Source organism: Denticeps clupeoides, chromosome 19, assembly GCF_900700375.1.
Source record: "Denticeps clupeoides chromosome 19, fDenClu1.1, whole genome shotgun sequence".
In the NCBI taxonomy this organism is placed as follows: domain Eukaryota; kingdom Metazoa; phylum Chordata; class Actinopteri; order Clupeiformes; family Denticipitidae; genus Denticeps; species Denticeps clupeoides.
The window spans coordinates 3,347,475-3,360,165 of record NC_041725.1 but is presented as its reverse complement, the minus strand read 5'-3'; the positions used below and the strand labels follow the sequence as shown (position 1 = coordinate 3,360,165).

General features: G+C 40.7%; 1 protein-coding gene across 2 annotated transcripts; it reads right to left on the bottom strand.

Annotated features, from left to right (window-relative positions):
- Positions 1 to 1,503: 1,503 nt before the first annotated feature.
- On the bottom strand, positions 1,504 to 11,372 carry ilvbl (ilvB (bacterial acetolactate synthase)-like). Of its 2 annotated transcripts, XM_028961945.1 has the most exons (15): positions 11,026 to 11,372; positions 9,941 to 10,142; positions 8,229 to 8,356; positions 7,220 to 7,358; positions 6,199 to 6,310; positions 6,023 to 6,122; positions 5,808 to 5,905; positions 5,324 to 5,460; positions 4,924 to 5,058; positions 4,734 to 4,848; positions 4,071 to 4,240; positions 3,900 to 3,970; positions 3,760 to 3,831; positions 2,982 to 3,087; positions 1,505 to 2,400 (listed from the first exon to the last, which is right to left on the bottom strand). In XM_028961945.1, the coding sequence occupies exons 1-15, from the start codon at positions 11,131 to 11,133 to the stop codon at positions 2,222 to 2,224; spliced, it is 1,872 nt and encodes a 623-aa protein (XP_028817778.1). In that variant the 5' UTR covers positions 11,134 to 11,372; the 3' UTR covers positions 1,505 to 2,221. The 2 variants fall into 2 exon arrangements, with proteins under 2 accessions (XP_028817777.1, XP_028817778.1); XM_028961944.1 differs by having other exon boundaries at positions 1,504 to 2,400; positions 4,734 to 5,058.
- Between the last annotated feature and the right edge of the window lie 1,319 nt (positions 11,373 to 12,691).

The following is a 12,691-nucleotide window of genomic DNA, read 5'->3' as shown; positions in this document are numbered from 1 at the left end:
ACCTTTATCTTTTGACTTTACAATGATAAAGAAAACCTTTTAAATCGTTTACATTCTTAAAATGCAAATGTGACTTAACTTTTAATGAATCTTTTATATATTCTATTGTCATTTCAGCATTTGTCATTTAGTCCCTGTGACTCTCTTGGGAGCTGATATTAAACGTTTTTCTAGTGTTAATCCACGATATTGGACTTGGGTTTGGGTTGAAGGGAGAAGAGTGAGGAAACCTATGACAACCCAGGCCAAAGGTCAACCCTGGCTGAGAGGATGTGTCCTATTTGTGGAAATAACAGCAAACAAAGGCAACTCAGAAATGCTCGGTCGGGTCTTAACAGATGGCTTTGTTGGTTCTTTTTCTCTCTAATTGGACAAAACCTTCTTTCACGTCCACTCTCATTGCATTTAATGGGTTGATAAAGTGTACACATGTTAGATACATTGTACCTGTGATAACAGGGTCACAATTTGACATCTGTAAGAGACCAGTGGCCTGCATCCCAACTGGGTGAATGGAGCGCCAGCTGGTGAAACGTATATGGAAATGATTAAAGCAGTTGGGGATGTTTGTATTACCATAAATACCTGTGTAGTTACATAATCACAACAGGGTTTGTTTTAATCCCAGGTGGTTCCTAGCATGCTTTATCTGGAACCATGATAACACAGGTGTCTAAATCCTGTGTAAAAGAGACTTCATGAAAGTGACATCACAATGCATGTAGTAAAAAAAAAAGCATTTAAGCTACAGGACAGGTGAGGGAAGCATACTCACAATATGTTATAACACTGAATACTATATAAGCTATAACTGTTATACGTTGTCTGTAGGTACAGCTATCAAATTAAAAAGTGAATCAAGGATGTAAAGCCTATACAATATTTCAATGGCATACTATACTGACAGAAAAATCCTTCTAATGGTGTATTTCTGACACCTTGTGACAGGGACAGTTTCCCTGGAGACACCCAGGGTTAAGTGTCTTGCTCAGAGACACGATGGTAGTTAAGTGAGGTTTGAACCAGTGTCTTTGTGGTCTTCTGGTGGCCACTAGGCTACTACCACCCCAATTATAATTGTCTGAAAAACTGTGACTAGGCACTGGTTTTGTTATTTATTGCCAGGGTAGAAAATAATATGCTTTGTGAAATTTAATATGCTTTGCACAAATTAACCCAGTATAACTTTATAATCAACTGGAAGTATCCTTTCACAACCAGGACAGTGCAGGTAACTAATTTTTATAATTAATAATCATCTTGATGTTTTGAACAAGACCTGCAGATATTTCCAGAGGGGTCACTATCAAAAACCCGGATGGTCTGATTACAACAATAAATAAATACATCTAAGCTATTCTTCTTTTTCCCCCGTCACATAATCTTTTGTGGTCTGATGACTTATGTTTGTCATTTATTTAGATGTGAATATGTATTACTGCAGATTAGAGACCTTAAAGATGTCACTAGTGTAATAAAAGAGCCACACAAGTCATTTTTAGGTCAAAATCATTTAAAGTAATTTTTATTGTATTTAAATTCAAACATGATTGGGCAACAAAATATTAAATTAATTCATTAATTCAAAACATTCACACTTACTAATCTGTATGCAGATGTGTTAGTAAGCATGCTGTGCAGCCTCAACAAAGTAGCATGTGTCTGGTTTACAGGTAACATTATATTTGCAGAGAGCATGCCCAAAAAAAAAAAAATAACTGCACTCCCTTTTTAATTCATTGATAAAACCTAACAAAGAGTGAAATTATTCACAGTTATGACCCTAATTAGTGTGAACTTCTTACATAACTTTGGTCAACTGCAAATACAAAAGACTTGAAAGAAACATTACTGATAAAGTAATGTATCTTCATTCCGGTCACTTGCTTCATAATTATATTTAAAACAATCTTGCTCGTCATATTCTAATAAAAGTCTACTCACTCCTCATAGAAAAAATGAATTTTGTAATAAGGCCAATAGTCAGAAAATCTTTAACACCAGCAATGCATCAATTTTAGAACACATCACCCAGCCCTTCTCAAAATCAACATATTAAAACACTCAGACGGAAGGCTTTAAATGGATATTTATATAGGCTGTTACAGCATTATGCAGTGGTAAAGGGATGTTTGCGTCCTTGGTGTGTGCCGTTCTCTGTTCACTGCAGGGGGGGAGTGTAGTGGCTGGAGTTTTTGAAGCTAGGAGACAGTGGTTAAGGCTACACTGAGATGGAGCCATCCCTGAAGTTCGTCTTCCCAATGAGAACATTGAGCAACACTGCACGACCCTCTCTACACTCACGTTGTGCCTGTGTGATAATATCACCCAGCCTGGACTCATCTTCACGCCTGATCAGGTGACCAAGGCCTCCAAAGCCTTCAGCAACACGATGATAATCTGCAGGAAAGTAAGATGCTTTCAATCACTGCAAAATCGATGAACAGTATTAGATTCCTGGTTTAATGGAGGGATGGCAATGTACAACTCTCAATCTGTGTATAAATAATGCTGACAACGGTATTGTGAAGACCCTGCCAGGCATCTGCGCTCCGCCCTGCAGGTTCCATCTTGCCTGTGCTGAATTTCCCCAATGTGGCCAGCAGGGGGCAGGGATTCCTGAGCTGCAGATCCCAGATATTCCCAATTGGGTCTCAATTGAAGGGAGCAATACAGGAGCAGTTGGAAGCTGAGCTCTCGTCTCACCACTCTCACCGCACTTTCGACAGCCATTCCTCCCTGTCTGGGCCTGAAACATGCTTCTACTTTCAGGTTTCATCTTCTAATACTTATACTATGTATATCGTTAATGTAATATTTAAACATGCTTCTGTTTTGCATCCACCTTGAGCTGAGTGGTTGTAACAGTGCATCATTTAATGCAACATCATCATAGTAGGCGCAGCCAGAACGAAACAGATCAAATGATATATAATGCTTGATACATTTTCAATTTAATGCAGTAGTAATAAAACACAGACCTGTGAAGGCCAGGCCACAGGCCACGTTGCTGCCTAGTATGGGCACCTGCTCTCTGGATATCTGACTCCAACAGGCATCGTTGCCCACCAGAGCGATCACTGGTGTCTGGGAGAGAGGATCACATGACAGTTAAAAAGATATACTTGAAGGACCTGAAACTGCATCAGCACAGTGTCATTTTCTGTGGCACTGAAAAAGTAAAACACGAAAGTGCCTAATGTCAAAAAGTATCCAAAAGTCCAAACAGAACAAAATACAGAACAGAAAAAAAATCCACACACAAATATAGATGATGAGATGTAGACAAGCATTATATACACTTAAACAAAGACTCTCAGCAGAATGAGAGTGGTCAAGCTGTGTCAGGCAGAACTAGGAACCTGAAAGCAGAGGTTGGCTATAGTGTAACTGCAGTCACATCTCATTTTGTGCAGAGCCAGGCATCAGGGGCATTAGAACTGCATTAGAATCCGAACCAGAATCGTGTTTATTGGCAAAGTATGTGAGTGAACACAGACATCATTGACAGGAAACAAATTCTTTGTTTCAAACACAGTATAAAACGACATCAATATACAATATGGCATTGGGGATGGCTGTTTTTAAAGCACTCTGTTTAAAATTGTGCCACAGAATTAAAACTGACATTGACATTGACAGAAGGATGGACCTAGACTGGGAGAAAGGGAGGAATTGACATGCACAGGTGAAAAGAGCGACAGGGCGAGTTTTAATGAGCATTAATTTCAAATAAAGTACCTTGGGGGCGCTGCCTACCTTATGCCGTGTAAAGGTGTCAAATTCCGCAACGCTGTATCCTAGGGATCCATCGCCATAGATGATCCAAACCTGCCGTAAACAGAGTTCATGGACTGCTCTGAAATACTGTGTTTTCTAAGTGTATGACCCACATCTACCTCTGAATCAGGCCTGCAAAGTTTCGCACCCAGTGCAAATCCTCCTCCTACCCCAAGGGTCCCAAATGCACCTAGAGTTCAAAACAGGTCTCAGTATAAGCTCTCGGCTGGTTTCTAATGGTTCGACAGGGAAAAACATCAGAAATGCTGATCAAAATTTCCCGTTCAGACCTGGGTCAAGCCAGCGCAGTGGCCCACGGGGTCTCATGATATAAGCAGCGCTGCCCACAAAGTCACCACCGTCTGCGACAATGATGCTGTCCTCGGGCAGCACCTCGTCCACACAGTGCAGAACACTCAGAGGATTCAGGTGATGTTCCGTTTTCTCGTCCGCCTTGTCACTGCAGTAAAGTAATAGGTCTCAGTCAAAAGTTCATTTTTAAACAAAGTGCAAAACCGAGATATCGGGTGAGTCTCCACCCAATGTATTGGGATGGGCTCCAGCTCCCTGATGTAAATTGTGCAGTCATGAGTCAGTGAGAGTGACTGCAGTCAACAGTGAAATGAGGCATGTACAGATGTTCTACAAAAGAAACATTAAATGACTTTGAAGGAAAAAAATATCATTATTGGTGCATGGAAAGGCATCGATCAGTGAGCAGCCAAGCGTGTTGTTTTAACCTAAAAGTGTTGGAACTTCATTCTTAGATCATTACTTTTTATGCTGATCCTATTAAAAACCAAATCAGGATCGCAGGAATATGTCTAAATGACATTTCCGCCCCCCAGAAAGCACAATTTATCCATATCGAAGGCAGTGAGTGCTTCTAACTACATTTACATTGATAATGGATAAATCAATTTGAGTGCATATTTGATTGTTTAGGATTTTACCGATTCGCCTTCTCTTTCGTGATGTCCCCTTGCTTTAAACTTTGAGGCCAGTCTTCAGGACATCTGTATCCCTTTAGGCCTTTTGACAGACGCAACAAAAAGGACCCAGCATCCCCTGCAACAGTAGTCACAAAAGTTACACATAATAAAATTTTAAACACACAGCTAAATCTGTCACTTTGATTCCAACCCTGAATTGCCACTGTTGGTTTCCAGAACATGTCTGAGTTTTTGAGCAGCTGGCTCTGGTCTCGGTTGACTGCAATAATTTTTGTGCGTCGGTTCAGCACTCTCCCATAGCTCAGACGGAAGTCACACACAGTACCTGTTATAAAACAGTATTATAAAAAAAATTAGCATATAAAAACATAAAATCAAGCCACTAGACAATTAGTAAAAAATGCTGAGAAGCCTGCAAGTAGTTGAAGGCAGGATGGCATGGATACCAAAACCATGGCTATCACCTCTATGTCAGCAGTCGATGATTTTAAACAGTGAATGGCATTTTCAGACAATAAAATGCAGACTGAGTAGTTATACCATATTGAACATGAAACGGCTGACAAAATCTACTGTGAACAATTCCTCACCGGCCAAAAGAACAAGGTCAGCTTCTTTGAGGGCATCACGTCTATTCTGTCGGATATGCAGTGGGCTGTCTCTACCCAGCATTCCACGAGACATTCCACCCAGGAAGCATGGAATACCCAGAGAGTCAAGAGCCTTTCTGTAATCAAGACAGAGCAATATAAGTATAAATCAAACAAACAAAATGCACTGAAGAAAGAATGGAAATAATGTCAAGAAATAATATGAGAGTTTATATTTACTGGCTATTGGTATGTTAATTGGTTAGTTAACTTCATGGCAGGATGAAGGGGTAAAAACAAAAATTTAGCAATAGAAGGCTCTATTTTTGCTCTGTAGAGTAGTGCATTAAGAAAACAGCTTCTAGTGAATAAAGATGAGCTTTCTTCCTCTAAAAAGAGTTCAAACCTAGCACCAGGCTAGAACTACTGATGAATAATAGCAGAATATTAGAATGCAATAAAAAAATCTCAGTTTCATGTTTACCTGATGTCTTCTACCGGTGTTGGAGGGAGGGTTACTTGGCTTCCCATAAGAATGACTGGCTTTTTGGCCCTGCTCACCAGTTCAATACATTTTTGGATCTAAGCAATACAAATTGTGTTTGTTTATTCCAAACAAACTGTATAGTATAAATTATTATGTATAAGATAAACTGTATAACATAAATTCCAGTGTGTAGTATGAGGTGCCAGACTCACCTGATCATCAGTAGCATAAGGGATCTGCACAGGTAAAGGTGAAAAATCAGACTTTTCCCAAGCCCCAGCAAACAGGTTCATGAGATGATTATGCAGGTACCTTAATCAAACAGACAAATTCAATTGTTGCTCCATAAGACACAAGTGAATGTCAACACATGTTGGTTATCCCTTACCAAGCAATGACTTTCCCAATCAGTCCTTTGGGGGCGCTTTTTACCGCAAACTCTTTCTCCACCAGATGATAGGGGTACAGTGTGTCGATGGGAAACTCAACAAAAACAGGGCCTAGGGGACAAAGATAATTTAGGTAGCATATCATAAGCACAGTCAGGTTTTCAAAATGTGTTGCCATTCATATGTAAAACTTCACAAATATATCTTTTCTAGGACCATTTATTTGCTTATTTGTACATTGAACTCTTATATTATATAGTCAACATATTATCTGCCATGACAATGTAAATTTCCCACTTGTGGGTCTCATCTTATCTTATTATGTCTTATCATATAGTAAAAGCTTCAAATGGCCAGTGTTAGACTGATGCAGATTTCCTGTGGCTTTCTTCATTATTTTTGTGTCATGACTCAAGCAAAAAGTGTTTAACCACTGCATGGCAAACAGGGAAACATTTAAAGGTCCCATGACATGAAAATGTCACTTTGTGAAATTAACACGAGTTCCCCTGGCCTGTCTATGGTCCTGCAGTGGTTAGAAATGGTGTGCTTTGGCCATTCTGCTTCACCGTTCAGAGAGCAGCAGCTCAGACTGGAATTTCTCCCTTATGTCTAAGAAGAAAGTTTACACAACATCAAGTCCACAAAAAACATCTGCACCGTTATTAGCATTTAAAGCTACAGACACTGAAATGGCGTGTCCACTTTGTGGGACTGGCTCAAAGTGGCTGTAATTCTGCACCATGGCTGAATTTTGGAATGAGACTTCAGATCCAGTATTAGGGGACCAACAAGACCGATATAAAAGCAAAAAGGTGTTCATGTCAGGGGACCTTTAATAGTGACCTTTTAACAGTCACTTTTCACAATATCTTTTGTACAACATGAGTTAGGCACCACAATATTATTTATGTAGAACAGATGCTAGCCACAGTGTCCATAATGGTAATTTCCTGACAACATTAAACCTTTGTAGAGGTGTGGACATATTTTTGGTGTGCATGGTTATGGCAAAGGTACCTGGGGTCCCAGACTGCGCAATGGCAAGGGCCTTCTTCACAACAGGAACAATCTCCCGCACGGTCCTCACAGATGCACAGAACTTGCAGAGCGGTTTAAATAAAGACATCTGATCGATATCTTGGAGAGCACCTCTGCCCTTCAGTCAACAAAGCGAGCAAAGTGAACACTTTCATTATCAGCTGCATATAGGTTCACTTGAAATTACTTCATGAGTCCATGCAAAGTGACCGTAGTTCAGGTCAGGGGACCTAGATGGTCAAGCCAGTATTGTGAAGATCTTATGGACATATGTGTGCTTTTTTCTGGCATGTCTTCCAACTAATCTGTTGGCATGGACTGAATTCTCATTTACCAGAAGTACATGGAAGTAGATAGAAACCATCTACTACTTTCATGCTTCTCTCGCTAATCTGGGTACAATGATTTAGAAACATTACAAAAAATGATTTTGAATAAAGAATAATGAATAAAGAAATCATCTTTTGATACATTAAATAATTCGTATTCGAATCTGCTGGCATTCATACCTTCAATAGAATGGGGTTATGGGTAAAGATAATGGGCCACAATTCTACTTGAAGGTCCCATGACATGAAAATGTCACTTTGTGAGATTATTTACGAGTTATAATACGAGTTCCCCTGGCCTGTCTATGGTCCTGCAGTGGCTAGAAATGATGATTGGTGTACAGAGAGCTTTGGTCATTCTGCTTCGCCGCTCAGAGAGCAGGAGCTTGGGCGGTCGAATTTGTCCCCTTATGTAGTCATAAGAGGAAAGGTTACCTCCCGTTTCTCATGCTCTTTCCAGCCAGAGAATTGGGTGGACACAAATAATTAAATAATAAAAGTGGCTGTAATTCTGCATTTGGAAAGAGGCTTCAGATACAGTATTAGGGGACCACAAAGACCGATATAAAAGAAAAAAATTATGTCAACTCTAATATTAACTCTACTTTTAGTTTCTGATGTCACAGACATAACAGTTCCCTAGTGGTAAGGATACTGACCTGCAGCAGTGTTGCAGCTGCTCCACCAATCAGGAGGAGAGGCGATTCGGCCATCTGAGCATTCTTCACCGCTGTTACCGTGTTAGTTAGGCCAGGCCCGGCTGTCACTGCAGCTACACCAACCGTGCCTGAGTGAAGGATCTGTGATTATCTCTCAATAATAATACAAACAGGAACAACACAATAATTACTAGCTGTGAAGGTCCCACTTATGCTGCCAGAACAGCTTTGGCCCATCGTGGAATAGTCTCCTTGATACCTCTGAAAGTAGCAGCTGATCCTTTAGCTCCATTATAGCCCCAGGGCCCAGTTGTTGAAAAGGTAATCCAGTTTTAACCTGGGAAAAACCTTCACTGTGTGTGTGAATAGGGATACATTTGACCCCAAAAAATTCAGTGAGAATTTCAGGCAAGAAAATTGATCATAAAGTGAGATCAGCATGTTTGCTGATATAAAATGTATTTATATTTTGTACAATTGTTAAACTATGACAGTGGCAGTGAAAATAAGCCTTTTGGGAAACCTGAAATATTTTTGGTCTGAAAGTTGTTCTGAGAGTAGGTTACACGGTTCCATTTAAAGTGTTAGTAGTTTTGTAAGAGGTGTTCATACAGAATACACCACACCGGAAACACACAGCTTCTGTACTGACACCTGTATATTGTATATTTACTTCATTATCTATAGATCTATTTCCAAATTTATACAAGCAGGCTGTTGGTGGGTTACAGCCACCCCCACCACACCGGAAACACACAGCTTCTGTACATGTATATATTGCCAAGGTGCCACTGCCCACCGCTCATCAAGGGTGATGGTTAAAAGCAGAGGACACATTTTGTTGTGTCACCATGTGCTGTGCTGCAGCGTATCACAATGACAATCATTTCACTTTCACTTAAAATATAAATGTATGAGTGGTAACGCTACAGGTCTCATCATGAAGCCTGTCAGTGTCTTTCAAGTAACATTGCAAAACATTTTTTTTTTTTTTTTTTGGGGGGTGAATTTATGTATTCATTAATTTTTTTTATGTTTATACATTTATCTTTATCCATATTGTATGTAGTATATATAGTGTTTAACTTTATTAAAAATTATCTTTAAAAATATATTTTAAAAGTTAGTTTTTTTCTCACCCTCTAGTATCAAAAATAGTATTGAGTACCATTATTAGTATCGGAAATTTCCCTATCAAGACAAGCCTAATGGTTTCATAGAATAGGTGTCTGAGGCTGTCAACAGAAACACTGAGAGCTGAGGAGTTAAGCTCTGTAGATTGCAAGGTTGGACCTCCATGGATGTATAAACACCTCTTACAGAAGATCAATCAAATTGAACATCCAAAAATCTTCCAACCAAGCTGTCCGGATCAAGTCAAAAGCAAAATGTGACATATTCCTATATCTGAAAAAACACTTTTTAAGAGTTTGGTGCATAAAGCCATTTACATTTATGGCATTTATCAGATGCCCTTATCCAGGGCAGCTTACAATCAGTAGGTACAGAGACCGTCACCCTGGGTCTTCAGGTTCATAGGTGTGGTTGTTACCCTCTAGGCTACTAACACCACTGAAGACACAAATCCATGACTTGTGTCTTCAGTGAGGCGGAAGCCATCAACGTCTCACCATCTATCACCACTGGCCAGACACTACTGTTGGCTAGCAGTAACATGATGAGGGTACAACCCTTAGATCTGTCTGTCATACCTGAAAGCCTGGCCACGGCATCTGCGGCAAACACAGCTGTGGCTTCATGTCGGGTGTCCACAATCTGGATGCCTAGTTTCTCACAGGCCACAAGGATGGGTGATATGTGCCCCCCAACCAACGTGAAGACAAATTTGACACCATGGGCTCGGAGGACCTGAGCCACGCTCTCGCCTCCATGCCGTGGACTCTGTGTTTCAGTCTGGGAAGATGAAAGAACAAAACACTACATTATGGGACTAACAACTGACGATTTAGCATTATAGCTGAATAACTTTACATTTACAGCATTTACCAGACGCCCTTATCCAGAGCGACTTACAATCAGTAGTTACAGGGACAGTCCCCCTGGAGAGACTCAGGGTTAATTGTCTTGCTCAGGGACACGGTGGTAGTCAGCAGGATTTGAACCTGGGTCTTCTGGTTCATAGGCGAGTGTGTTACCCACTAGGCTACTACCACCCTACTAACTTGTCCATCCACAACTATTCATTCATGTTAAGTACACATAAAACACATTAAATTATTGATCGACAATCCAGTCTTGAAAATTCCACCAAGATTCTTAAAAATGAACAAAGTATTTTGCTTTAAGGAGAGTATGATACTATTATTATTGGTATTCAAATGATGAGCGTTATGACAGAGTTAAGATCTGGAGATCTTGCTGTGGTTTGATTGTATGCTATGATCACCAGGTAACGAAGACAGGTTTATGAATTAAGAGTTGTACCTACGCCACTGTTGCTGTTTGTTCACGTTTTCTGTTGATTTAGTTGAGATGCAGCGAGATTGTGGTGTATTCACACCACTGTTATCAGGCCAGGCGCCGTGTTCTGCCTTTTGAACGAAATGAACGTTGGAACAAAGTCTATTATGTTGCGTTGCGCAAAGCGCCTCTGCGGCGTGACCTCTGACCTACAGAAGCCCGGCTGCTACAGAACACCGGTCCGACGGGACACACCTCGACCTTTACTCGCTGTTTCCAAACTACTTCTACTACTTCCTAAAGACGCGCACCATGGCGCGAACAGGTGCCGTTTCCGGGGTGGGTGACAGTAGACGTGGAACTCAGGAACGCTTACCTTGTGCAGGAGCTGATATAACACGCCGAGTTTATACGCGGCGTAAACCAGACCTCCCAGTACTACCCCGACAGAGCATCCCAGCAGCGCGCAGGGACACGCGTCCATGTCCGAGGCTTCTCTGTCCCCCCGTCTAGACACTCGGCGCGGTCTCCCGTCCGTCCAGAGGAATATCACGTACTTTGTGCGCGAAGGTCCACGTCGCGAGAACTTCCGAGCAGTACAGACGCAGCGGCCGCGCTTCGGCTCGAGGTGACCGACAGAACCCCGGTTCTCCGCAGCCGCCCGGAGCTCCGCTTCATGCGCAAGGCGACTGCGTTCAGCGCTGTTACGGACTGACGCGCGACGCAAGCGGCTACGTGAATACCACTGACTGCTGCGCACCTCACGAGCTGAACGTACGCGGGCCAATCGCTTTCGGGTGGGCGTGGCCTTCTCAGTTGTAAATCACACGTGATGCCGGAAGACACGTGGACGGAGTCATGAATATTGATAATAACGCGTACTAATTAGTTCGTGCTACATGCTATCACCTAGCATGTTCTATTCCTGACAAGTTAGGCCTCATCAGGGCTCTCAGTTTTGTAACTCAAAATCTACAGAAACCGAATGAGAATTGCTGGTGTCTTTCTCTTGTAAGTCACTTTGGATAAAAGCGTCTTGCAAGAAAAGTACAGTAAAAAATTTAAAGTAAAGCTAAGACCTGCAGGGCTTTCAAGAAACAATTAAAGCGAAATGGAATACATTGAATGCATGAATGAAATCAAACCTTTTACTGAAACAAATTTTTAAGAACTAATTTCAACAATTTGAATTAATTTCTCCTATTCTGTCTTCATTGGACTGCCTACCTATCAAATTTTGCATTGACTATTTAATTCTGCTACTAGCATATACAACTAAAATAAGTTTGGCCTGGACTAATATTGTGACTTGCTAACAGACCACTACCCTTCATTAGAATTATGCTCACAAGGCTCTGGATCCTCAGCAGATAAACAAGCCTTCTGTATCACAATGACAATCGCTTCACTTTCACCATGCTGCGGAGCATCAAACTGTCTAGCACTAGATTGTGTGGAAGCGCACAGGTCACAATTACAGTGGGGCAAAAAAGTATTTAGTCAGCCACCAATTGTGCAAGTTCTCCCACTTAAAAGAGAGGCCTGTAATTTTCATCATAGGTATACCTCAACTATGAGAGAAAAAATTAGAAAAAAAATCAGAAAATCACATCCTCTGATTTTTTTAACAGTTTATTTGCAAATTATGGTGGAAAATAAGTATTTGGTCAATAACAAAAGTTCATCTCAATACTTTGTTATATACCCTTTGTTGGCAATGAGGAAGTCTTCACAAGGTTTTCACACACTGTTGCTGGTATTTTGGCCCATTCTTCCATGCAGATCTCTTCTACACTGTAAAAAAAAAAATTTGTTTTTACGGTAAAAAACTGGCAGCTGTGGTTGCCAGAATTTCACCGTAAAAATGACAGTGAAACATTTTCTTCTTTTACGGTAGAAAAGTATCGTTACTGTTAATTTTACTGTTTAAAATAGTGTTTTAATCAATATTATACTGTAAAAATAAAAGTTGTAACTTTTAAAAAAAGCATTACTTTGCCATAACATGAACATGAAAATCCTGTATAAAAGAAAGTTGATGC

Excerpts from the sequence above, each read along its gene's own strand:
- ilvbl (XM_028961944.1), bottom strand. The coding sequence starts at position 11,133 with ATGGACGCGTGTCCCTGCGCGCTGCTGGGATGCTCTGTCGGGGTAGTA. Across the intron at positions 4,241-4,733 it reads ACGAAAGAGAAGGCGAATCG|TGACAAGGCGGACGAGAAAA; the intron begins GTAAAATCCTAA and ends ACTTTACTGCAG. Across the intron at positions 3,832-3,899 it reads TTTGCAGGCCTGATTCAGAG|GTTTGGATCATCTATGGCGA; the intron begins GTAGATGTGGGT and ends TGTTTACGGCAG.